The sequence below is a fragment of the Terrapene carolina genome, unplaced genomic scaffold (genome assembly GCF_002925995.2).
Source record: "Terrapene carolina triunguis isolate 2854851 unplaced genomic scaffold, T_m_triunguis-2.0 Scaffold93, whole genome shotgun sequence".
NCBI classification, from domain to species: domain Eukaryota; kingdom Metazoa; phylum Chordata; order Testudines; family Emydidae; genus Terrapene; species Terrapene triunguis.
The window spans coordinates 14889199-14917019 of NW_020664444.1; the positions used below are offsets into that span (position 1 = coordinate 14889199).

Here is a 27821-nt window from a genome sequence, read left to right on the forward strand (position 1 = left end):
GCAAGCTAAAATTTAATCTGATTTGTTACTTTCCACTCATGTTTCTAATCTGTCTTGTTTCCTTGATATTATTTGTCGTTACTCCCCCCCACTGAACTTCAGACGACTATTGAAATCAGTCGGAGCATTTCCATGGACTTCAAGGGCTTTGGATCAAGCACTGAGAATTATTTCAATCAGTCATATCAATGAGGTTATTAAATAAGACCTGATGCTTTTTCCACTTTACCTTACATTTATTGCCCCAGTTATTTCAGTCCAACTGCCAGTCTTGCTTAGCAAGCCAATGAAAATTGCAAGATTGAGCCAATATCAAGTTACAAACAACCATTTTTCAGAGATTAAAATAGGTCAGATCATGCCAGATAAGCTTTTAGACAGGTTAGGTTATGTATTTCTAAAAATTAGTGCCATTAGTTTCATACCATACTTAATGGATCCATTTACTGCTGTATTATCTCTACCTCAATATTTGTGAATATCCATTCTGTTAAACAAAATCTGTTAGACATGAGTATCTTTTTTCTACTTCTTGTAAAGTATTCTAAGAGACTTCAGGTCTTTGAAGTGAGAAAGTACAACAGCATATTTTATGGTGTCTTGAACTTCCCCAGAATTTTCCAACTTGTGCATGTTAGTGTCTCTCTACATATCTTAACTTCCTGAAATAAGTTTCTAGTACTGCTGTATCCTGTGGAGCATATAGTCAGAGCTAGTCCAAACAAAAATTAAAAAACATGATTTGAGACTTCAAGAAGTTTGGACCAGCTCTATAGTTGGTCAAAAAATGCAAGAAGGTGACATGAGAATTAGTCTTTCCCTCGACTCTTTTCAAAATTTGAAAAAAATGTTGACCAGCACTGGTCCTCAGTCCCAACCTGCCCCAATATTCTCCATAACAATAGATCACTTCTATGGTTAGAATCGCTGCTTTTAGATTTCTTACTTTAAACCTCTGGAATGTCACAACACTGCAGCTAGTATGATTGTATGCATACAAAGTTTATGGTTTTTAATCTTTCTATTAACAGAGGACATTAAGTGATTAGCTTTTTTTAACAAAAGGTACATGGCGAAAGTGTGCATACACAGAACCAGCTGACATGAACGAATATTTTGATACAAGATTCAGCCTTGCCACAAATTGTGAAGATTGCAAAAAGAGAAGCAGTTTTATTTAAGTTTAAAGATGCCATTAAACATGGAAACAAGATGGGTTTTCATGTTTTGCAATGCACATGCTCATAAAACTGATTAAGTTTATCACATGCAAGACTATAATTTCATCACACTTTACAAAACAGGTCTGAAGCATAATCAGATAAAATGATTGTACATGACATTTACATTAGAAACAAGTACTACAATAGATGTGGCCTCTATAAGCCTGTTCAGGTTGATCCCTTAACCAAAAGTTGCCCCACAGTTAGGACATCTTCGTTGCCTCAGAGCAAGACAAAACAGAATTCCAATTGGAAAGAATACGATGGCACACAAGACACCAAGACAGGTGAAGGTGTCCTCCAATACACCAACTCTGTAGGAGGAAAGAAAAAGAGTTAAGTCACAAAATGCCTGCTGACACTGTAGGCAAGGCTGGCAGCTCTTCCTGTTCAAGTTTTCCCACAGTTCATAGTAAGTGTTTTCAGTTGCTTATAAAATTTGCCAAAATTAACTCTCTGGGTTGAAATTTTACATGCCAGGTGTCTGCTTGAGGTTGAATTGTTCTGGGAAATTTCAGCCAAAATGGTTCAGCTGTTCTGAGAACAAGACTAAGGAAAAAAAGTTTTCCCATGTTAAATTCTGGAGGACCTTTTCTTTGAGAAGCTATAGCATTCTCATGTTCTGGAGCAGGAACCTGACATTTGGCACTGGGTTGCCTTTGTGCTAGGGATGTGCCTATTGCCAGCCTCTTCAAAATCTGCCCAATTTTGCCCAAGTTATCAACCCTTGGGGGGACAAAAACAAAAAACCTGCAGTTTGCACACGCTTAGTAGAAACTTTGCAGCTACGGTCTGCAAATATTCTGTCCACGCTGGGCATGCTCCAGTCTAGGCCTAAGCAGCTGTTTCTTTGTCCTTTAGGATGCCTGCAAGTGCCAGACCAGGGTGGGAGGACGTAGAAGAAGATTAGGACAAGGAACCTGGGGGAGACTAGAACTGGAGGCTGACAGGGCTTAGAGCCAAGGAGAGGAGAGTGGAATTGAGAGCCAAGAAGGAAAACGGGGTGAACTGGGAAAAGAATACAGATAAGGAGCATGGATGCAGGGGGAGAACTGGCCTGGCTGGGCAAGGACACTGGGACAAGGAGCCAGAGGCAGGGAAAAGATGGACAGGTCAAAAGGGGTCAAGTTTGGGGGAAATGGACAGAAGAGTCTATGCCTACTACAACATACTCCGTATGGAAGCCAACATTCCTAAGTCTTCCCATTCCTCTGCTGTTAGCAAATATCTGTAAAAGCCACTGGTAAAGTATCTTATCCCCCTCCAGGGCTGTTCCACAAAGAGAGGACAACCTACTACTGTTATCAGTTACTCCATTTGCTCAATTGGCAGAGGTCTGTGAAGTGGACCTAAAGCTTCCAACCCTGATGATGAACCATGTGTGTCAATATGGTGCAATACAATGGAATTTGTTTTTTTCCAGTTTGCTTCAGAGCTAGGGAGTTTAATGTAGTTGTGTATACAAAACTAAGGTTTCGGGGGGGGGGGGGGGGAAATCAAGCACTTAAAGTTAAGAAATGTCAGCATTAAGGTTGTTTTGTGTAACTGTAAATTTGGGCTTCCTATCAGTATGCACTATAATAGTTTAATTACATCACACCTTTTTCCACAGGACCCCAGCCTCCTTCAGTGCACAGGACACATCTGCTCGGGGGGGGGGGGGGGGGGATCAAGTTCTAGGTGTCTCACCCAAAATTACTGGAAATGTTTGACCTTAGGAAACTGAGGCACAGAAAGATTATCTATAAAATGGGGATTAAAACCCCCTCGTCTAACAGACATTTGTGAAAAAAAGTTCATGAAGTACTCAGATAACATAGTAGTGAGCACCATGGAAAACATCCATGAGGAAATTAATAATTCTGTCTTCTGAAGAAGTTTGAATTGAGTGCAGTAAACAAGGCATGGGGCCATCCACTGAACGAGGGGAAAAAATATTGACTAGCTGCTCATTATGTCAACAATGTCCATCCTGTGCACTGAATGAAGCAGGGGTCCTGTGGAGAAAGAAAGAAAGAAAGAAAGAAAGAAAAAAAAAAAAAAAACACACACACAGTAGGTCATCTAATTAACAAATCTATCGTAATGCAGGAGCACAAAGAGACCAGATTAAGTTTGCACAGGCAGTCTCAGTTCTGGCATTTCCTAATTTATGAGGGCTTGACTTTGCAACCTTAATACTCTTTGAATGTATTTTGTGTGTGATTAAATATTTATATTTCAGTAGAGCCCATAGACTCTAACCACAGACTCCCGGACTCCAAGGCCAGAAGGGACCACTGATCTTCTAGTCTGATCTGTATATAACAGGCCCTAGAACTCCCCCAAAGTAACTCCTTTTAAAACTACTAGAGCATCTCTCAAACATCCAACCTGATCAGAGCCCTACAGTGCTAGGAACTATACAAAGGGGCATGAATCTTCCTCTAGAGAGCTGAGTAAGTGACAAACAGCATGGAGGCAATCAAATCCATACCTTTGTATTTTGTTAGAGTCCAGTATTGTCATCTATCCCTCAACCTAACCATCAATAGCTGAAAAAAATTCACATAGGTATTGCAGCAGGCAAATGATTTCCAGGATAGGGTGTACTTATTACATGTTTTCCATTTACTCAACAGTACCTCAGAAGCAAGATTAGAATTTACCCATGTGTTGGTCAGGAATGTACTACTCTGGGGGGCCTCATTGTGGCAGGCCCTGTACGCACATAGAGTTCCACCCAGAGGGCTCAGAATACACAGACAAGGGGTGGGAGAAGGTGGATATCTCCATTTTCCAGATGGGGAACTGAGGCAGAGATTAAGAGGGAGATTTTTCAGTCACAAAATGGTAATTATGTTCTTAACTGCCATTTGCACCTTTGAAAAATCTCCCCTTAAGTAACTTGCTCCAGGTCAAACAGTAAGTTCAGGGCAGAGCCATAGAATTGGGCCTCCATCTACCCAGTCTCAGTCCAGTATCTTAGCCACACAACCGTCTATCCTCCCCAAAGAAGATTAGTGCAATTGATCCATGAGGGCTGATTCAAGGTAAATGACATCAGTGGGGTGGGATGGGATGGAGTGGAGGTGTGGGTGGGAAGCTTGCCTGCATGCCAGACTCTTAAGCAAACTGAATTGATTTAAAAAGATGTGAATTAGACATTGCCATAACACAGCCAGAGAAAGCGTAATAGTTATACTAGAGAAGAGTTCAAGTTGTTGCTCAGGTACAATCATAAATGCAGGGAAACTAAAATGAGAAACAAGTGTAGGCCCCAGTCTGGCAAAGACTTACATACACATGAGTAGTGGGGCCTAGAGTTATGCACATGCTCAAATCTTTGCATAAATCAGGGGCATTATTAAAAAGCAGCATATGACACAGTGCACAATTCATTTAGAGCAGATACTATCAAAATAATTCTGCTGTAACATGTTGATTTTTAAGCAGCTTGTGCCAGGTGTTTGTTTGTTCAGTTTCATTATAGTTTGGCTTTAAACTGTTACTTTAATAGCTAACAAGACACCAGTGTCCACTACCCTATGTAATCAGCTATAAAAACATCATCCAAGATGATAATTTATGCAAAATTATCAGGCCAGTGTGAGCAGTCCAGCTGTCATCCCTAAAAAGGTCTTCCCAAACAAAATGAAATTGCACAGCGTCAGATGCTCTTTCCCTCTCTGTTTTAGGGAGGCTTAAGGTTTATGGTTCACATATGTAAATAAAGCATTAAACACATCACAGTTTAGCATATTATGCAACACACTGAAGTGATTTAAAATTATTTTTTTTAAATCAATGTTTTAAATTTTAAATCAAGTTGAGGCTTTGTAAAGTTAATTTGAAAGTGTGTTATCGCAACTTTAGTTCATTATACATTATAATTTTTTTTTTTAAATGCCAGTACCAGTAGTAGGACCTTATTTTAATTTACCAGACTATTATACATAAAACAAAAATGTAGCAAGTTAAAAGTTCTGACACTATAAACACTTATTGTACACATTCTTAACTTTACTACCCACCCTTTGAGGCCTCAAGCAGATATTTAACTTTACTCACAGGGATAGTTCCATTGATTTCAAATTGGACTATTTACCTGCTTAGTTAAACATGTATATTTAGAGCATCAGGTACAAATCATACTTTTGTCAAAGGCAAGTTGCTTCAGTGTTAATGAAAAGTTAAACATTCAATATTAGTTATTGTGAACTTTTTTCCAAATACACACAGGATAAAATATGCAAAAATACTGGCATAGAATTGGGCTCCTGAACCCCTGTTAGGTACTGAAAAGTGGGATTATCAAGGAGGCTTAAGTGATTTGCTTTAACTTTCATGACTGTCACTGTGCAGATGTGCCCTTAGGAATGTCTACACTGCAATTAAAAACCCACAGCGGGCCTGTGCCAACTGACTCGGGCTCAGGCCTGTTTAACTGCAGTGTAGATGTTCTGGCCTGGACTGCAGCCTGAAGTCTGGGACCCTCCCACCTCACAGCAAACTAAAGAAATGAGTACTCAACATCCAATTTAGCAATGTGCAATTCTAATTTAAAATGTTTTTCAAATTTTAAAATCAAAGTTATTTTTAATTGATCCTGCCATGGGACACATGCACTTTATTGCAATTTTTATTGATTTTTTTCTTCCTTGCCACTCTTCGTATCCTACAGTCCTTGCAATTCAGTCCTTGTGAAAATATTCTTAGTAAGTTGCACATGACCACATGAGGTTTCAGTATTTAGTTCTTAAGTAGTCAGCTGATTGACAAGGATGTTTTTCAAGATTTGTTTTGGTTTTATGCACAAATGGCAAATCTAGATTTGTTTTTTAAGACATGTGATCTTCCAGCCTGGTGAAAAGTCAAATGACAAGAGGATATCACAGTTAAAAGCAGTACTGAAGTCATTTTTCTTAAGGTAACAGTTGTATTGTACATAATTCCTTTAGGGGAAGATTTCCCAATGGCACAAAGAGGAATTGGTGTCCAAGCTTCCTTCCAATACATTTACACTTTTCCAAACTGCAGCAAAATTCCAAAGGGGAAAAATAGGGATTGGGTTGTTACTGGGTATTCTTAGTCTTCCTTTGGCCCATCCTAGCACACCTCAAGCCTGAAGGTCAGCTACACCATACTAGCATATTCCTCCAGCTTCAGAATGCAAAAAGGAGAGAGATAATCAATTCAGAATCTTCACACAAAGGTGAAGCATTAATCCACCATGTTGTACAGCCACCTAATGGCTCTTCCAGCTTCCAGTCATAATTTTAAGTTCTAGGTTTAATAGAATACTTTAACTATCATCCTAGAAAACTGAACACTTGTTTGGTTAATTAATACTACAGGCTCAAGCCCTCATACCCACTACACAAACCATGGGGTTAGTCCAAGTAGTCTCCAGCCCGAGGTGGGCAAATTACAACCCGCGTCTGGCCCGTCAGATGTTTTAACTTGGCCCTCGGGCTCCCGCCAGGGAGCAGGTTCTGGGGTTTGCCCTACTCCGGCACTCCAGCCGGGGAGCAGGGTTGGGGGCTTGCTCTGCGTGTAACGTGGCTTCGTGCAGCTCCCGGAAGCAGCAGCATGTCCCCCCCCTCATACTGTCAACTCGTCGTTTCTGGCCCCACCCCAGAGTCTGCACCACCAGCCACAGCCCTCACCTCCTCCCACACCCCAACCCCCAATTTCATGAGCATTCATGGCCCGCCATACAATTGCCATACCCAGATGTGGCCCTCTGGCAAAAACATTTGCCCATCCCTGCTCCAGCCCCATTCACACAGATGCAATTCATCTTCATACTGGTCCTAGACTGCTGGGAGTGGGAGAAGGGCAAGTATCTGTCCCCTGTCCCAGACTGACAACCAACTTTTACAACAGAAATTCAGAGTTCATTGCTCCGATGTGGAAACTAGACCAACCAGGATCCCCATCCCCAAAAGCTCAGAGGCCAAGTGAGCTTGCATCACATCACACTAGACAGTCTAAACACTACAACCACTAGAGCTTTGCAATCCAGTGGCGTGCTAACCCACTCCCAGATGCACCCCATAGATCAGACACAGAGATTAAGTATGAAGACTGGAAAGTAGAGCACAAATCATACATAGACAGCCAGGCTGAAGGAGCTCTCACAAGCCTTTATTACCTCTGAAGGAAAACAGAATACACCAAGTCACATTAGGAACCACTTAATTCAGCTTGCCTATGTGCAACCTCCAATCTCTGTGCATCATCCCACTGTGAAAGCTCATCCTACTTCACAGAAGAAATATGGAATCCCCACTAGACAAAGCAGAGTTTAATAAAGATGTCCTCCTCGTCACAGTTTGACCCAATCATATAATCGGAAGCTCTGAAAGCAATCAAAGATGCCCAGGCCACACCATGCAAAAAAAAAAAAAAAAAAAAAACAAACATCCATTTCCCTTCATGGCTGGTAACATTCAGATCTATACTGCCAGACACCAAAGCCTCCCGTTGCCCCTGAAGCATACTATGGAATAGTCTCTACTAGAGCTCTTTGGTAGCAGTCAGCCTCACGAATGCTGCCCTGCCTCCAGGAAATCTGGTTTCCATTTCCAGATCTGCTACTCACTCAGTGTGACCTTGGACACAGGCGCTGTGCTTCCGTTTCTCTTTAACATGGGGACAAATGATGTTTGGAACTTTTATCCATCCATCCATCCCTGAGCACTTTACTAAGGAACGTAATTAGTATTATCTAGCCAGGCCAGAAATAGCCAGGGAAGTGTACAATGAAGAGAGGCAGATTTCAAACGTCACTTCTTGAATAAAAAGTCAAGCTAGAAAGAAGTCCTTTCTCCCTCCAGTACATAACACAGATCAGATAGTCTTTCGCTGGGCCCTGAAAGAGAGCATCCAGGAGCACACAGCAATCTCCTCAGCCCAACAGCAACATGATCCTGCAAGTAGCCCATGCTGCTAGTACAGTCAGCAATGAAGCCAGCCACATTCAAATAAGCTATTGCTTCATGCTACTGTAAAGCTTTTGGTATGTCTGGTTCCTGTAACTGCCTGCACACTCCCTGAAATGGTCACATATCTGCTCTAGGAAGAGGATGTGGAAGAACACACACACTACAGAAAGAAGAGGCTTACAAGTCACATGCCAAAGACTATTGACTTTGATCTCTTAGGGTTCGGACCACAAAAAAAATAAGAGGTGTGAATGCTGGCATACAGCTTTACCACCATTGTGGGACATGAGACACACACACAGAGAGAAACAAAGAGATGCATTACCAAGGAAGAAAAGATTCAGTTTTGCATGTGCAATCGATCAGGTCTTTCATCACCAACACTTCAGCTTGGGAGACGCTGATTAAAAAGCTCAAATGCACACCGGGCTATTATCTTAGGGCATGGCTACACTTGCAGATGTAGAGCACTGTGAGTTAAAGCCGCCTTCGGAGAGTGCAGTAGGGAAAGCGCTGCAGTCTGTCCACACAGACAGCTTCAAGCACACTGGTGTGACCACATTTGCGGCACTTGCAGTGGCATTGGGAGCGGTGCATTATGGGCAGCTCTCCCGGCATGCAAGTGACTGCAACGTGCTTTTCCAAGGGGGAGAGGGGGGAGGGTGGAGTGAGATAGGAAGTGTGTTGTGTGTATGTGTGGGGAGAGAGAGAGAGTAGGTTTTTGGGGTGCTGAGAGTGTGTCAGCATGCTGTCTTGTAAGTTCAGACCCCCCTCTCCCCCGCCTCCCTCTCACTCACTCAAAGCAAACAGTAAATGTTTGCTTTTCTCGGAGCTGAGCCAGCTTCTCCAAAATGGAGCTTTGAAAGGGCATTTCCACATTCCTGCAGCCGATTTCACAACACTGACAAGAGTGGCCACTTGACTTAAGGGGATTATGGGACGTTTCAGGAGGCAGATCACAGTGCAGTAACGCAACACCTCGTTCACACTGGCACCGCGGCACTCCAGCGGGGGCGCAGCAAACGTTATTCCACTCGCCGAGGTGGAGTACCAGCAGCGCTGTAGCTGTGGAGTCAGAGCGCTCTACGTGCCTTGCCAGCGTGGACGGGAAGTGAGCTAGTGCGCCCGGAGATGCTTTATTGCGCTGTAACTTGCCAGTGTAGCCAAGGCCTTAGAGACCCATGTGCAGGCTTCACAAATTACAGGAATAAGTCTCAGATGTATGGATTAACCTATGACTGTAACAACAACGGTTTCTGCTGCTGACCTATTTGAAAAATCCAGATGCTCAGAATGTGCTTCCTGTTCTTACCCCCATTATCAACTTGTCATAGAACTGCCTGGGACCTTTCTGCTGCGGTTTTCCACCCAGCCCAGATGCATCGTCCCTGGGGTGGGCACATTACAGTTGCACTTTCTCCAACACTGGATGTGCTTTTTTGGTTTATCGTCTGGCTTTGGTTTAGTGCTTTTATTTCTATAGCTAGTTTTCTACTGATGTCAGCACCAGAGAGAATGAGAATAAGAGGATTTTCAGTTCTAGTGCCTGGCTTTAATATAGAGAGTTTTCTCTGAGAATCTAACAAAAAAAAAAAAAAAAAAAAAAAAAAGTGACATCACTAATGAAAATCTCACCCAGAGAGCCTTGAACTTTCAGATTTAGGAAACAGTAAATTGGTCAGTTTCACTAAACAGGTTGAAATTATACCCTAGGTGTAGCAACCGCACTTACTTGATTTAACAAGGCGTGTCCTCTTGGACTCCCCTGCACAAAGAAGGCCAAAAGGAGTGGCCTTGATGTAGCGTCAAAGCGTTCTTTGACAGGCAAGGAGCCGGTGCTGAACTGTGTGGTTTCACTAATGATAAAAGGGCAATCACAAGCACCTATGGTACAAGTTAAACTAATGGAATGAAGGAAGGGGTGGGAGGAAGGGGGGAAAGCTTAAAAAAAAAAAAAAAAAAAATATGCAGAGTCCACAGGCAATTCTTCCGTTGCTGTTGCCTACAGTGTCTACTGAAGTTTAGTTTCTTGAGTAGCTTAGGAAAAAGCAATTCCCCCTCACGTCACCACCACAAACTGCATTACAACCCGGGGGCATTTTAGGTGTTACGCAGCATAGTGTGCCTAAGTGGCAAAATGTCAAGAACATTTAAGTTATTCAACATCAGCACCTGGAAAGCACTCATGACATAGGAGCTGACTGACTCAGTCACAGTAAAAAAATTTCCACAGTAGAGGTAATTATTTGGGGCATTCCTAGCATCACGCCCTTAAGTGCAATTCCTCCCTGGGAACAGTGTGAGAAGGAAAGGTGGTCCCACAAGTGGTAGCCCACACAGATTCCACTCTTGGTGCATAAGTGCCATGTCAATCTTTTAGCCTGCAGCATCTGGTGGGGCTACCCCTACACCCTCAGTGCCTGGCTGCCCCAAACCAAGGGCACAAAGTGCAGTGCAGGTGCAGCCATCCCTCAGTTCCTTCTTACTGCCCATAGCAATGAGACCAAGCCATTGCAGCATCTGCCTGCTTCTCTACAACTACAGGCCAGGTCTGCACTGCAAACTTACATCTGTATAGCTAAGTCACTCAGGGGTGTGAAAAATATCCACAACGTAGTTATACCGACCTCACCCCCCGCCCCCGTGTAGGCAGCACTAAGTCGACAAGAGAGCTTCTCCCCTCAACATAGCTACTGCCTCTCGTGGAGGTGGAGTACCTATGCCAACAGAAATCCTCCTGTCAGCATAGGTAGTGGCTTCACTAATGCACTATAGCTGTGCTGCTGCAGCCTTTAAGTGTCAGCAATTTAATTTTCCGGTTGGGTTTTAATTTTTTTTTTTATAATTTTCCATAGTTCGTTAGTAGGTTTAGAATCCTGCCCCAGCCCTTACCCCAGAGTAGCAGAAGCTAGATTTAAAACATGCCCCTCAATGGACATGCTGTGTGCTTTTTTGTTCAGGGGAAGGGCAAATCCCTGACCATTGCTCCGTCAACCCCTCTTTCCAAGCAGACTCAGAAGCACTGCATGAAAGCTTGCTTGGGTGCTAAGAAGAAAAAGACATAACTAAGGCTCAATCCTCCCTCCTGTCCCAGTGAACGAAGGCCTCCAGCAAGCGTGGGCTTCCAAGCTCTGACTCCTTGGCAATCCCTGGCTGCTAAACTCTCAACACAGCCCCCGATCACTTTACCTACTCTGCCCAACAATCTCAAAGAACAGTCAGATCCTAGACCCAGCCTCAGCATCGTTGCATCTGACAGCCTGGATGCTGGCTGGCTGCCGTCTACCAAAAGAAGCTGTTCAGCTGAAGTTCAGAACATTCTGCTCTAAAGCAGGAAAGCCTCGACTAGACTGACTTACAAAGCTGAAAGAAAACAGTTTTCTATTTGGACATCTCAGCACCATCTGTCGCTCTTAACACCAATTGCAGTAATACTGGACTATGAAACAATCTAGGCTTTATTAGTTCCATGGAGTATCTAGCAGCAATATCTGCACATTACTCACCTATCCCAGGCCACACTATTTTTTCACCCTACTGTGGCTAAATTCTTTAAGGGACTCATTCATGTCTCTCTCTTCCCCACCCCCTTTCCAGTTTTGGAACCTCAGTACAGCGTTAACAGGGCTGAAGGTCCCTTTGAGCCCTTAGCAACTTGTTCCCTATCCCACCCATTAATGAAGGCTGCCTTTTTAGTAGCCATTACAGCAGCTGGAAGGTTAAAGATTCAGACCCTCGGGGGGCAGGGAGAGGGAAGAGGTAGAGAGCTCCCCTTATACGGTGTTTCATAAGGAGTGGGTCACGGTCAGGCCTGATCCAAGTTATTGCCCCAAGTTGTTTCCGAGTTCCATATGAACCAATATTTTCCATCTCCCAGTTTTCTTCCCCAAGCCTCACTCAACTCCAGGGGAAGCTAAACTTCATACAGTTAAGGTAATATGACAGTGCCCTTACTACATCATCAACAGGACAATCATTCAGGAGCACACCTAGAGCCTCTGTTTGTGGTCTTTGCTGATAGGGTTAAAGGTCAGGCAATATGCTCTCAGCTATCATCAAAAGAACATGTTATGAGCTAGCCAAGTTAGAGCCACCTAGCCATGTTAAAGCTCATTCATCAGAGCTCAGGCAGCCTCTGTTGTCTGTTTGAGAATATCCCGATTTCTGAAATTAGTAGGACAGCTTGTGGAGCTCAGTCCACACACTTACAAGACATTGTTCTTCGATAGAGGCTTCTAGAGCAGATGGCCATTTTGGTAAGGCTGTCCTGCAGTCATTGTGTAAATCAGAACTCCTACTATCTACCTCCAAGCAAACAGACATCTGCTTGTTAAATCAGCAAGAGCGGAATCCACGTGGACAATCATTGGAAGAAGAACAGTTGAGCTGTTCCCTTAGAGCTAGTGTGGCTCTTCAAGATAAGGTCATCCACATGGATTCCACTACCCAGCCTTCTTCCTCACTACTACCGAGTCAGACTCCTTTGCCAATACAGAATCCCAGACGAACTGAGGCATAGGCGCCCAACTTTCCCCAGTGCCGGGGGGTGCTCGCACCCTCCCACCCCCGCCCCCACTCCACCCTTTCCCCACCCTGCCCCCATTCCAACCCGTTCCCCAAAGTTCCCGCCCCAACTCCACCCCCTCCCTGCCCCTATTGGACCCCTTCCCCAAATCCCCGCCCCTGCCCCGCCTCTTCCCCAAGCGCACCACGTTTCAGCTGTTTCGTGGCGCAGGCACTGGGAGCCGGGGGAAAAAGCAGGCACGCGGTGCGCCCAGGGGAGGAGACGGAGGCAAGCTGGGGCGGGGGGGGGGAGGGGAGGGTGGCAAGGGAGCTACCGGTGGGTGCTAAGCACCCACCAATTTTTCCCTGTGGGTGCTCCAGCACCCTGTTCGCCACCCTTCCTTCCATCAGGGGGCAGGAAGAAGAGGGAGGATATGAAGATACTTAGGACACAGGCACAACCCCAACAGACGCTGCTGGACAAAAGAATCATCTGATGCAAATCTGCACCAAGAGTGCATTCCAGGTGGACACCAGACATCTCTAAGAAGTCACTCTAAAGAACCATTTGGACCTTGTGCTTTCGTCCAAGATTGGGGGGGGGTCCAGTCCCCTTTGACTCCCACTGTAATCCGATTCTGTGCCAGTTCCTTAATTACAACCAGTAAAGAGTGTCGTAATTGTCACATACACAAGGCTGGAAGGAACATCTTTTGGGAGGAAAGTCAGCTAATGTGTCAAATATTAAGACAGGCATCCCATAGCTATTTGGACAAAGCTTGGTTACAAGGAAGGGGAAAGAGGGAACACAGAAATAGAGGGCCATAAACTTCAAGCACCTAGGCTTGAAGTTTGAGACATGTGTACTTACACATGGATCTGACCAGATTTATAGAAGTATTAAGCACTCCTCAACCCTAAAATCAACAGCAGCCGACTCAGGACTTCTGGAAGTCAGACTACTGTTCACTATTTCTCTCCCACCCACCCCACCCCCCGGTTAACTGCAACTTTTTTTCCCCCCCACACACTCACACTAACTTTATGGCAATATGATGATATAACCCTATATTTTCTAGAGAGACTGTTGAATTAGGGTGCTTCAATTTTAGGGGGACAAGCACGCATCCTCTGGAGAACAAAATGTCAAGCTTCATTATAGGAGTCAAATAAAATGACTTTTTCAAATTTATACAACATAATTTAAGCATCTAATACACACTATGTTTAAGGTTCTTGCATTTCCTGACTCTGCATTCTTAGCATGCCACTAATGCCATCTTTTGCATTCACATACAGTCACTGTCCCCATCCTGTATATATGCATTTCCTGTTTCATTACATGAAACCTCATAGTTTCCTTGATCCCTACACTTTGCTAATTATAAATTTATTCTCCCTCTCTCCCCCTCACTCACGCACCTCCTCTGTGACCCATGGGCCATTACCTTTATTTATAAGGGAATAAGCAGCCTAATTCTGAGCTAGCCTTAAAAAACAGACACTACGATTAAACCAATACATAAGCAGGACCAATCAGGGTATTTCTGGTCAGCCCCAAACAGCTACAAACTGAGAGTTGATGGCTGCAGTCTAAGCTATTACAATTAACCTTCTTAAGAATCAGCGCCTATGGTCTAATTCTGCTACCAAGCGGATGTCCTTGATGCAGTAAGTAGAAGTTGTTTTAAGCTCCCTTCTCCCCTACATGAAAGTTATTTGGAGAACATTTTTTGTCAGTGCAAAATGCCCAGCGCAACCTTTTACCAGTAATGAAATGTTCATCGATCCATGCCAGACATCAGACACAGGGACAAACCAGTCAGTGAGAGAGCAAGACATAAGTGCCAGGGACAAAGGAGAAACATGGATTATAAATTAAACCAGTTGCAAGTGGCACTTCACCACATGGGGAAAATACTGGAGTGTACCATGCTGGAGTGGGGGGGGGGGGGGCTTCCTCATAACATGCTTATTTCAGGATCAATTTCCACTACAGAAACTTATCTGTAGTGATATCCTGACTACATGGACACTTGATGTGGCATTCATTAGTTCATGTAATCTCCTAATCATATATGGAACATGCCTAGGCAAAACAGTGTCTTTTCTTAGCCTGTTACTACATTTAGAAGGGGAAGCTACTTTTAAAAGGAGTCACAGACCACCAATATTTTAGTCTGTTCCTTATGTAAATTACTCTTCATCTTAGATAATAAAATTACAGGGAGTTACTGTACTCAATGTGAAGATTTATTAATCCAACCGAAAGTAATTTTTGTCCTACAGCATAAGCAGCTTTAATGTGGTTTAAAAATGACACGACTCCTAGGGTCTAAAAATAAAAAGGGGAGGTTTATTTATACTATAGCAGAGACTCACATTTAAGCTACACTACAGCTGCTCATTCAGTTCCGAGAAGTAATTTAGGTTCAAAGGCTTGTTGAGGAGAATGATTAACCTTTTGATAATATTCTGAGACTTTTCTTTCAAGCTAACATTTAACATCTTAAATACATTGTAGGAGCCAGAGCTGCAGCGATCAAAGAGTACACAAAAGTTACTACAATTTAACACACAGTTGGCACTTTTAGGCTGAATATTTTACCAGTCAAAACATCTGAGTTTGTAACAGATAATGAATGCTACCCTAGCTTCCCCAGGCTTTAGGGAATATCTTGAGTACTGAAAACAAAGTTATCACAACCACGACACAGCTGAGCCCCCTTCTAGATAGGGATGGGGACTGTCATTATAGAGGTGGCCTGTTTAACTCCTTGTCCTCATCACATAGACTGCCAATAAGTGGGCCAATTAAACAGGACAATCTTTGCAAGGTGGACACCTGCCTGGTAGGAACAGGCCTGAGATTTAGCTATTCGTTTTGCATAGCCTGTGTACAGCCATCAAACTTGGATGATCTTTGGTCACTTTTGTCCTGAGCCAGATTTACACGAGTGTCCAGTGGGTGAAAAGCCCTTTTCTTTCTTACCACAAGCTCCCATTACCACACTGGTAAATCCTGTGCACACTGTACCAATTAGACACCTGGACAAATAATGTATTATTGCAGCAACTTCTCCATCAGCTCAGGCTGAACAGAGGAAGAATTCATCCACACTACAGGCTGGGACCTAACTTACTGAAGCATTTTTATAACAGCCTATTAAGTGATGCGCTCATGCAATTAACAAGACAGATGTCTGAAAATCTTTTTTATTAGCAAGCGATCTAATTGTTTAAATTTATCTCTCTCAAACTAGTCAGTCCCAGGAGGATGAATATCCTAGCAGGAAATTCTGAAATATCTGTGCCCAGCTGTCTTTTGTGAACCTGCTGAGCATTACCATCCCCTTTGTATTCTTTTCTACACTCAGAAAGAAGGCTTGATTCTACCAGTGGCATGAGTCAAGTGCAGTTTTCTTACAGGATTGAGAAAAACTTTAAATATCCAGGTGGACAACTTTGTCATGACCAACAACTCCAAATGACACATTTGTGGCAACTGCTAGATTTGCCATATCAAGGTGTTTATTTTTGTTGTGTTTTTTACTTGCGCTTACATAACACTTTAGTGCGTTCCTTGTCCTAACCTCTCCAGCCACTAAACTACAGCAGAGCACCACTACTAACCCTTAACAGGAATGAATTCTATCTCTGCAATTTGTGTACACAACACAGCACATTTTCACTGCATGCTGTGCAATACGGTATAGTGAGCTACTTAGTTTTCAAGTATCAGGGGGTCAGTATATAATGCCTGCATTTGTAACTTTCACTCTATGCATCTGAAGAAGTGAGGTTTTTACCCAGGAAAGCTTATGCCCAAATAAATCTGTTAGTCTAAGGTGCCAGCAGACTCCTTGTTGTTTTTACTTAGTTTTCAGTCACATTTGGGTCTTGTTTTTGCAGCAACCTCTGTCACCAGCTCCTATTCCTACTGGGTTCCTGGTTATAGCATCAATCTTAGAATTCCAAAGGGACTTCACTTCCTACAAAGGTGCAACAACATGTTGATTATTGCCAGTGTCAACATAATCACCACATTCGTGAAATTCACGTTTGCCACAAAATGGAGCAAAGGACTCATAGGAAAATAGGAGCATAAATCTTCTCACATTTTTCTACTTAATAACTATTTTCACTTTTTTGCATGTCTGTGTTAAATCTAAATGAATACATTTTTGCTGGGGAAAAGGGGGCCCCCCATTTACAATCTTCATTCATATAGTTTCCTTAGATTTGCCATAAAAGTGGGTCCTTTCTGATGTTAACATGCAGAAGAGCCTGGAATCTTGAGTTTATTCACAATCAGATGCCATTTTGTACAATTTTGGTATTCACTCTCTCAGGAAGGAGGCACTTGGGTGAAAGGGGCAACAAATGTAAGCCAAAACCTAAGGGACAATAGCCTTCAGTCCAGCCAAGTCTAGACAGGCCAAGGAGTCGGGGGGCAGAGAAGAGGATTAATATGGTTTTAATACCACTTTACCCCATCACCCAATCCTAAAACAGTCCTCAAAGCTGCACAAATTTTTGCCCAATTGCAACAGCTCCCAAGTGGCCATTTCACTGGCCAGTGATTACCACAGCACAGTAGTACTCTAGCCGCACACCTTTCACTGTACCCAGGAGTACAAGGTGACAGTTTACAGCTGGTAACACCAGCTCTAAGCCATCAAGGGAATCCCCTACTGGCCCAGATTTTTAAAAATCAAGCATTTGCAAACACTAGGCCAAAAAAAATCACTTGCATTAGTTTTCTTAAAATTTGTTTTAAAAAGAAATAAATATCCCCTTGCAGTTTGTCCCACCCAAACACTGCATCACCAAGAAAGTAGAGAAACTGAAGAGTGTTTAAGGGTATGTCTATACTGCAGCTGGGAAGGTACCTCCACCTGCAAGTAGACAGAGACACTAGCTCAAGCAGAGGTAGTGTGCTAAAAATTGCAGTGTGATTGCAGGAGCAGGGGTGGCAGCCCAGGCTAGCTGCTTGAGCATACACCCAGGGGATCGGGTGGGTTTGTGATCTGGAAGCTAGCCCAAGCTGCCACTGCCACACTGCTATTTTTTGTGCGCTAGTTCAAACAGAGCTACTGCTTGTCTGCCTACCCATGCTGGGAAGCACACTGTCCAAGGAGCAATGTAGACAGGCATTTCTTTGTTAGGGCAAATGAGCAACTGCATGGCAAGAAGCTAGATTTGTAAAGTTTGCAGCTTTAATGGTTCAAGCTGTTTTTGGAGATATAAAATGGTTTAAAGGCAAGACTAGATGGACAGTATCCCTTGAACATTTCATTTGCAAGCAGTAAGTAATTTAACTGACAACAGATTCCCAAGAATGACACACTCTGCTCAGTATTCATGAAAGTTCTAGATATTGGGGTTGTGGTGGGGAGGGACAGTTATGCCTACACAGTGCCTAGCACAATGGGAAGGTGGTCTCTAGGCACTACCATCATGCGCATTAGGAAACGTGTGTATAAGCACTGCAGTGTCACTGCTGAGCAGCTGCTGGTTCTACATTGCTTCACAAGCACTGGATCCTGCTGAAGACCTGATTAAGGAATGACTTACCATGCCAAGGCAAGCGGTGAAACAAGAGTTATCTCACTGTTTGGGAATAGTATCTATACCCCCATCACAAGGTGGAAGTATTTCAGATTTACACTTTAAAAAAAAAAAAAAAAAAAGACTACACCCACATTATGGCCAGTTGGGTGCACTGCTCATATTAATCACCTCTAAGATCTGGGCATTTTTATTGAGAGGTGCCTAGTTTTAGATACACGTGTTCCACAATTTCAGCCTACAGTCCTTCCTTCCTGCAGCTAACCTTACCATGCCATGATAATCACTCAGGATAGTAAGACTTGTGGCAATAAGTAGAAATACTATCTCAAAATATATCCAGATGGCAGACAAGTACTGTATGTATCTGATCTCGCTGAAGTAGTCTGACCTCTGACAGTGCAAGTGTTCTGGGTAGGGGCAACTTTTGTTTGTTTGGCTAAGCAGCATTGTGACGAAGTGGGGGTTTTATCTGTCTTGCTACATTGCATGCGAGTCTTACTGTCCTATACTAATACTGTGTGTACCTTAGTTTCCCTGTGTACTGCACCAATACTTAGGTGGGGGGAATTGGGTGTGTGATTTTGCTGAGGCCCTTGGGACAGGTGAGACTGCCCAGCTATTTGCAGCTATGTAACCTGAGACCCAGAAGGGGGCAGTGTGACCAGGTGACATCTTTGGCCCGGGAAGCAAGACAAAGAGAAGGAGGAGGGGCAACAGGGAGGTGTCAGAGGTTGGGTGGCTGGAGGCTGGCAGTCTGCTTGAGGGTCTGGAAGAAGGGGGGGAATCCAAGGTGTCTGGCCCAGGATTCCCAAGATGGACCTGGCTGACAAGCTCGGTTCTATGCTGTGGTCCTGTCTACAAATAAACCTTCTGTTTTACGCTGGCTGAAAGTCACGTCTGACTGTGGAGTTGGGGTGCAGGGCCCTCTGGCTTCCCCAGGAGCCCCACCAGTGCGGACTCGCTGTGGGAAGCGCATGATGTAAAGAGGGGATGCTGAATGCTCCGAGGTCAGCCCCAGGAAGGCCAAAGTTATGTAAGCTTCTTGCCCTGGAGACAGTATGCTCACAGAGAGGAGGCATGCTACCCCAGAGTCCTGACTGGCTTCGTACGGAGTAGTTCCAGAGCAAATACTGTATGTATCTGATCTCGCTGAAGAAGTCTGGCCTCTGACAGTGCAAGTATCCTGGGTAGGGGCAACTCTTGTTTGTTTGGATAAGCAGCATTTACACATATACACCCACACCGCGATGAAAAATTTACATCCCACAGCTGTACCTGAAGGTGCTAATTCATCTCATGATGGTGAGAACCCTCACCATAAATTATGTTGTCTTGCTTGCAGCTGTGGGGGAAATCTGCAAACATTAATTATTTTGTCTACCTCTTAACATGGCAGGACCTTCCTGGCAACATGACTTAAGGTGTCATGAAAGGAAAGCTGGCTTTGTGGGGTTTGGATTTTTTTTTTTTTTTTAAAACCACCATAAAGTAAGTAAGAGAGAGAGAGTGTGTGTGTAAAAAAATATTGTATAATATATACAACTTATGGTTTATTTTAAAAAATTGCCTTAAACCATTTTATATTAGTTACCCACATCTTATACAGTGTAATATATGTATACACACATTGGATACAACATCCCCTCCCATTCAGACAAGTTACAATCAGCTAAAATGCACAAATGTGGGTCTTAAATTTGCAAAATGAGGGTATTTAAAGCTAGTCTCTAGAGCCTCAATAACCCAATTTGTAGTGCTAGTACACTTGTTACACTGACTCTGCGTGTATCACAATACACAGTTCAGTATCTATGAAACCCCACAAAGATTCATGTGCCCACTATGAGATTTCCTAACAAAGTCACTATCAAAAGTGTGTGGAAGATCCAAAGCCACATCCTAACTAGATTACTGGATTAATCAGAGCACATTCACACTCCTCTAACACCAGTTTTACACTCAGATTCTCAGCTATTGCAGGGGGAAATAAATCTAAAAGTACTATATGTAACAAAATCAGTGGCAGTTTCTCCTGTCTAGAGTCTGACTAATTCTGAGTCAAACAATACAGCCAAGGGTATTACAGCAATGTTCATTTTAGCATCATGATCTTGTGGTTCTTTCTCCAATCCATCATATGCTACAGTACTTGGTTGTTGTTGATTTATGCCATCTGTAGGATACTGAAAAGATGCAACTGGGACAAACGTTTTCAAGGACCAAGGAAAGACCAAGACATATCATCTTAGACCAGTGGTTCTCAAAAAGGGGTATGCATACCCCTGGGGTACACAAGGTCTTCCAGGGGGTATGTCAACTCATCTAGGTATTTGCCTAGTTTTACAAACAGGCTACATAAAAAGCACTAGTAAAGTCCGTACAAACTAAAATTTCATACAGACAATGACTTGTTTATACTGCTCTATATGCTATATCAGTGTTTCTCAACCTGGGGGGGGCGTCACAATTTTATAATTATATGGTAAAAATGACAAAGCAAGCGTGCTGTGACACTTCTGTATTTTTAGGTCTTGTTTTGTAAGCTAGAAGTTTAAGTGAGGTGAAATTTGGGGTACGCAAGACAAATCAGCCTCCTGGAAGGGGTATAGTAGTCTGGAAAAGTTGAGAACTGGCTTAGACAACATCTCTGCAAATAAATTTTTCAGGCCTAGAAATAACATTGCTGCACAGTCCTTGAAAAGTCAAGGATTAAAAGCTCTTCTTCCAAGTCAGCTAGAGGCACAGATGATTCAGACAAGACAGCAACCTTTATGTCTCATGGGTGGGAGTTCCTTGATACCCCATGCTTCCCAGAATGGATTGAGCTTCCATTCCTTCTCCCTGCACACAACCCCAGTTCTCTTTTCTGAAGAGAGATCCCAATACAAGACTATCAATCCCACAGCTAGTCAAAGTAGGAGTATTCAAGTTTTTGTATTCTATTGCCCATTCAGACATTTACACAGTTTTTACCACTTCTGATACCAGGTACACTATAGCAGTTCAAGCACTTCATTAAAAAAGGCGAGGAAGGTGCTGATTTGGCATCAGCCTATCTGTGGATACAGCTACTGGTCCCAAGGGTTCACTTCCTACAACTGAGCATGCATCTTACAGAAGCTAAAAAGGGCCCTGTAGAGTAATCATTGTATCTTGGAGTAAATATATTCTCCCTCCCAACCTAGTCATTTTTTGTAGGCTGAAACAGAGCCTGAGGAATTAAGGCAGAAGCAGTAGATTTTAATCTAGAGGGAAAGGGACTCTCAGGATCCTACCTCAGAGGAGACTAAGCTAAAATTTCTTGCTCCTATCCTCTGTAGAGAATAATCAGACAGTGGAAAAGAAGCATGCAGAGCATCAGATGTGTCCTAAAGTGCCTACATGCCTCTCTGATGAAGAGGGACTCTATTTAAGCAAAGACTTAACACTGATTTCTGCAAGGCTCAGTCTTCATCTTATCAAATCTGCACCACCACCCAGCATACTACACATGTCTGGACCGAACAGTGAACACTTCCAAAAGCCTGAGCAACGCTCAGCACAAGGATGGTGTTCAAGTAAGTTTCACTGCCTAGAAAGGGATTTTGCACTAAAGGTTACATTTTCAGATCTGAAGCTTCCAAGGAATCCTCCATACCATGCTGAGGGAGTTACTAACAGAAAGAGAAACAAGAATTACATAAAAATCTGTAAGAGGCCACTGATGTTTAGTCTAGTGCAGAAGAGTCACTATTTTCAAGTTAAATTCCCTTTCAGATTCAGAGGTTTTAAGGCAAGAGGAGACCATTATGATCATTCTTGTCTGACTTCCTATATAGAAAAGGACATAGAATGTCACTTAGTAATTCCTCTATCAAGCTCTATTTTCTGGCTAAGTTAGAACATTTTTTAGAAAGACCTCCCATCTTGATTTAACAGCTTCAAGTGATGGAGAATCCACCACGTCCCCAACTAAGCAGTCCAATGGTTAGTTACCTTCACTGTTAACAATGTGCATCTAATATCTCGCCTGAATTTATCCAGCTGCTACAGTTTCAGCATAAACTGATGTAGTTCAACAGCATCAGCCCTTACACAGCATTTTAAGAGCCTCCATCTTTTGGACCCACCTTTCTAGGAAGAGGTCAGACTTAGAAGGCAGGCTCTGATTCCTCACAGTACAATTCCATTCCACAAAGGCCATAGGATGCTTCATTCATATCATCTTATTACTGTGTTGAAACTCATTAGAACATTACTCTAGCACAACTGTGCTTGATACCACTTGTGCTATTCTGGTGGGTCCGTCTCCTAAGCACAGATCTCTGAATAATGGCTCAATACTGCAAGATCCTGCTCCTGGGCAAGATCCTGTAAGCACAACTCTCACGCACTTCAGTGGAAGTTGAAGGAGCTCAGCACCCCACAGTTGCAAGTGTTAAGACGGATCATAAAGAAAGCCCAGGATTAACCTCAGAAATGATCTGATCTCATCACCTCTTGTGAATATGCTCTCTCTCATATATTCTTTTGGAGCTGGGCTGACCAGAATTGAACGCAGTAGTCCAGGAGAGGAAGCATAATTAATTTATATGGTGGCATATGTCCAGTATTCTCTATCCTTTTCTTTAGAGCATTCTAACTTCTCTTCAGTGAGTAACAGTGGTTTAATAATGATTTAAAAAAAAAAAAAAAAAAAAGAGTTTTGTCTTATTAATTAGTGGAGGAACTTGCAATTAATCTTTTCTGACTCCCATGTTCTATCTTGGGATAACACCTTGCTGTTATCTGCCAACTCTTCCGCAGCAAGCAGACTTCCACACTCCTAGAATCATCAATATTGTACCAATACAAACAAGAAACCACCCCTGCCAAGAGAGCACTGCCCACTACTTCAGCCATAGTTTAAGTAAGTACAAGGGAAGGAAAAATCCCAGGTTTTCTTCATCAACCTAGAGAAGGAAAAATCAACAGAGCTGACTAGGCTCCCAAATGTGGGTATTGTGTAGGTAGGAGTCCTTTCTATGGCAATGGTACGTGACAAAAGGGACTAGGGTCATAACACTGGAATGAAACTTTCTGTGTTTGGTTATGGTTGAATGGAATGAGTGAGCGCATCCCACCATTACTTTATATATAAAAATATTCAACTAATTTCATTTTGATATTTAAAACCAAGATGTCTGTGGTTTCAAGGCCAGAGATCTGTAATTTATTTTAAAAGTTGAAAAACAACTGGAGAGAACTGTACCTGCAGGCAGGGCAACCTCCAACCACTACAACGGAGGTGGTGGTAGCTGGCTGTTGAATGATGGTATACATGTTGGGATAGTTATGTTGCGGTGGTGGTGCAGCATATCCTAGAACAAAGAGAAATGCAAGTGAACCTCTGGTCATAAAGCGGGTTTTTTGTTTGTTTGTTTTTAAAACAGATGAAGGACACTGATTCCTTAGACAATGGTAACTTGGAAAGGTAGATTTCATTTTCCACAACAGAAAGACACTTGATATCATAGGATCAATTCTACAGTAGAAGCACTTTGCCATTATAGTTATATAGGTATACTATACCAGCAATGAGCTCTTGGGTGTGTACATCTCTTATACCAGCAAAACTGTGCTTTCTAACTTATTCCAGCCACTAACGCCCCCCCCCCCCCAACAAAACAAACTACACCTCTACCTCGATATAAAGCAGTCCTCAGGGAAAAAAAAAAAAAAAAAAAAAAAATCTTACTGCGTTATCGGTGAAACCGCATTATACTGAACTTGCTTTGATCTGCCGGAGCGCGCAGCCCCCCCCACGAGCGCTGCTTTACCGTGTTATATCCGAATTCATGTTATATCGGGTCGCGTTATATCGGCGTAGAGGTGAATATAAGCAAAAGCACAATTTTGCTGGTTTTACCATGTATACACTAAGGGTTTATACCAGCACAGCATCTCTTCTCTCCCCTCCCACCCAACATAGCTACGTAGGCAGAAGTTTCTAGATATGGCCCAAAATCTGCTTAACATAAACAAAGCAACAGAACTGTAATCTGAATAAGACTCTTAAAAAAAATTCATTGTATGTGACAAGACTGTGGGCCCCGAAGGTGTATTCCTCAGGACTTGGGAGGACACATACAAGAACCTAAATCAGAGGTAGAGTTGGAACAAATCCTTCTGAAGGGGATATGCTAATTAGCAGGGCTGGCTCCAGGCACCAGCACAGCAAGCTGGTGCTTGGGGCGGCCCATGGAAGGGGGCGGCACATCCGGGTCTTTGGCGGCAAGTCCCTCAGTCCCTCTCGGAGGGAAGGACCGGCCGCCAAATTGCCGCCGAAGGATGAAGCGGCGCAGTAGAGCAGCCGCCGAAGTGCCGCCGCTCTCGGTTGTTGTTGTATTTTTTTTTTCCCCTTCGCTGCTTGGGGTGGCAAAAAAGCTGGAGCCAGCCCTGCTAATTAACATATCCTTGCAAAATTGTTTCATAGGCCTGAATATCTAATACAATTTCACAGTCTAAAATGCACATAAGGCTAATAATTAGCTTCAAAGATTGTGTTTTAATGTTACTGGAGAAGAGGATGAAAAAACAGTTTAACTGAACAAAGGTCACAATTTTCAGTTTTAGGCATCCAAACTGGTTGAGACAGGATGCACTGTTTCTCTGGCTGCTAGCCTGAAAACTTCCACATTAGTTAAACTGTGACTAATATACAATAGCAGGAGTGGAGAGAAAGAGGTAGAGGTAAAGAAATGGATGAGACATCTTGAAAACTGAGAAATGAAATTGCTTGGAAGTCCCAACCTGGCCAGCAAGCTTGTGCGTGTTCTAACAACTGTATTTAGAAAGCAAACTATTTTGCAAATCATTACTACATAAGCCTCAGAAATGCAACTACAACAACTCCAAGCTTGTTGTTTAGCAAGAGACTACGCAATGACATATCCTGCCAAATAGAGAAACTGGGCTATTATGACATCAGAAGATGAGGCTCCTTACATCATCCAAGTTGTGATGTTTTGGGGGAGTTTCTTAATGAATAAGGGCAGAATCATATTTAATTTAAGGAATCACAGGAAACCCATTAAGTGTACTAGTAAAGAAAAAGTCAAAAATAATTCTTGGGCAAGTGTGCTTGGACTTACTGAGTAAATGGTAATCAAATATCTATGGTCCCAAGCCTAAAGGCACATGCTTAACTTTATGCACTGTGAATAGTCCCACTGAAGTCACTTGGGACTACTCACAATGCATGAAATATGGTATATGCCTGAGTCTTTACAGGATCTGGGGTTAAGTACTACTTGATGCACTAGTTTTTCTTCAAATGTTGGGGGGGGGGGAGGAGGAGAGGAATTTCCATTGAGAAATTGCCAATAGTCTAGTTTTGTTTCTTTAAAAAGATCCAAGTCATACTAATTTCATAGTCAACAGAAAGGGTTACACTCAGTTCCAGAGAGATTTCAGCAGCTAACAGTGAATTTACATTAGAAAACACCACATTTAATCAGAGGAACAGGAGGAATGTGTGCATGGTAAATTGTAGCTTTGGGAAGAGGAAGTCAAACACCAAGTGCTAATGTGTGCATCTTTGTATGAAGTCCTGATAATTCCATCCCCCTTCAAAAAATAATGGCAGTACAGTATCTCAGTAGTTAGTGACAGCAGAGCACAAATACAGCTAGGTAGAGAAAAAGGACACACATTGCAGTCTTAAGTGGGAAGAAAGGGAGGAGCTTTTCGAACATCTGGCACTCCTGACCAACTTGTCTTCTACTCCAGCTTGAGTATTAACCAAGCCACTGAGGGCAAAGTGACAGACGGTTTTTACAGGGAAGTGGCACACAACTGTTTAGCAAAGCGACTGTGAATTTCTCCTGCTACAGCCCAATACCATGGCTTCATACACCAGCAGCTAGGTTTTGGTTTGACAGGCCACAAAACTTTTTCCAAGCGATCTAGTGTCTCTAGCAACCAGATCGTCACAGCCCTTCTATTGGCATGGCCATGTAGGATATTTAACTCGACTTTAACAGAAGAGTTTGTTCGACTTGCAAGTCCAGCAAACGAGAGAACGCCTTCTAGAGAGTTGCCTTGGCTTCTGGAGCACAGCAATTCCCGGGCTTATAATGATTGATTTCATTGGCGGTGGGAGGAAGGGAAGAGGGGGGATTTATTTGCTCGCAAGGCTTTAGTAACACATTTCCCTTTTCCACGCTAGTTTTTCACTCACACAGTGCAACAGCCGCCAGAAAGACCCCCCTACACACCCACACACACCCCGCCGGATTAGAGCTACACACCGAGCCCACGGCGGGGCTTGTACACTGCACCTCGCAGAGTTCTGCAAAGTTTGTTTTGCGTCTCACATCCCCACCCCGCCCGGACCAGAGCCAGGGGCACGCCGCTTAAAACTTAAAGCAGGGCCCTTTGCACAAACGCCCGGCTCCGGGCCTCGCCCCCCGGCCCGGCCAGCGACCCACCTGCAGGGGCAGCAGCAGCGGCAGCGCTGGGGTAGGGGTAGGGCGGAGGAGGCTGGAAGCCCGGCTGAGGAGGGGGGATGGCCCCATAGTTGCTCTGTCCGTAGTCGCCCCCCTGCGAGGCCGGGGTGTAGGCGGGGGGCCGCTCCTGCAGAAGAGGCTTGTTATCCATGCTGGGACGCGGCCAGGGGCCCCCGGGGTGGGAGCAGCGCAGAGACCCCGCGGGGAGAGGAAGCGGCGCCCAACTTTCCCTGTGCCGCCCCCCGGCCGGAGGGGGGGAGCGCGCCGCTAGAGAGGGGCTCTCCGCCAAGCCAGCCGCCCCCGCACCCAGCGCATCCGCGGGGGGAACGGAGCCCAGGCGCCCGCAGACAGCAGCAACGTGCCCGCTGCCGCGGCGGCTCCCAGCGCTCGGGCCAGTCACAAGACTGAGCTCACGTGACGCGGCTCCCCCCAGCGATCCGCGGTGACTCTCCGGCCGCCGCAGGAAACCCGCCCTTAAAGGAGCCGCCCGAGCCCGCGCCCCGCGCCCCGCGCGCGGCACCCACCTGTTCAGCCCCGGGCCGCCGCGCGCGTGCGGCCCAGCTGGGTGCTCAGCAGCGGGGAGCCGGGGCGCAGCCTCCCGAGGGGCAGGAAGACGGGCGCGTTTGCATGGAGACCTGTGGGCTCAGCGTCGCGTCAGTCAGTCCGGGAGGGTCAGAGACAAAGCAGCTCGCGGATTTTGTAAAGTGGGGTGCTGCGTTCACTGGGCAGATATCAATATTATGCCCTCTATTGCCGGTGCTCGGTGCTGTAGGGACAAATTGGGGGACACAGTCCCTGTCCCCCGGAGAACTGTCAGGCTGAAGGGAGTGGCCTTTGTTCCAATCTCTCCGGCACCTGGCGCCAGGTTTAAGAGCACACAGGCCATGAAATAAAATAGCACATCCAGCAATGAATCCTCATCCCGTAAGAAAAACACACCAACCAAACACTACAGACGGAAAGCTAACCCCTGGGGAAGGGAGACTGTCAGGCTGTGGAGTCTTTTTCAAAGCTGAGGGGTTTGGTTTGGGGTTTTTTTTGTTTTTATGGTGATGTAGGATTTTGTGTGTGTGATTTGCTGAGAACTCAAACAAACCCCAACTGAGATCCTGACCCCGTTGCAA

At 44.1% G+C, this 27821-nt stretch overlaps 1 protein-coding gene across 1 annotated transcript; it reads right to left on the reverse strand.

Annotated features, from left to right (window-relative positions):
• Positions 1–1147: 1147 nt before the first annotated feature.
• On the reverse strand, positions 1148–27113 carry BRI3 (brain protein I3). Its single transcript, XM_024208449.3, has 3 exons — positions 26680–27113; positions 23460–23568; positions 1148–1537 (listed from the first exon to the last, which is right to left on the reverse strand). The coding sequence occupies exons 1-3, from the start codon at positions 26846–26848 to the stop codon at positions 1405–1407; spliced, it is 411 nt and encodes a 136-aa protein (XP_024064217.1). The 5' UTR covers positions 26849–27113; the 3' UTR covers positions 1148–1404.
• Between the last annotated feature and the right edge of the window lie 708 nt (positions 27114–27821).

Excerpts from the sequence above, each read along its gene's own strand:
- BRI3 (XM_024208449.3), bottom strand. The coding sequence starts at position 26,848 with ATGGATAACAAGCCTCTTCTGCAGGAGCGGCCCCCCGCCTACACCCCG. Across the intron at positions 23,569-26,679 it reads CGCTGCTGCTGCCCCTGCAG|GATATGCTGCACCACCACCG; the intron begins GTGGGTCGCTGG and ends TCTTTGTTCTAG. Across the intron at positions 1,538-23,459 it reads GGAGGTTGCCCTGCCTGCAG|AGTTGGTGTATTGGAGGACA; the intron begins GTACAGTTCTCT and ends TTCCTCCTACAG.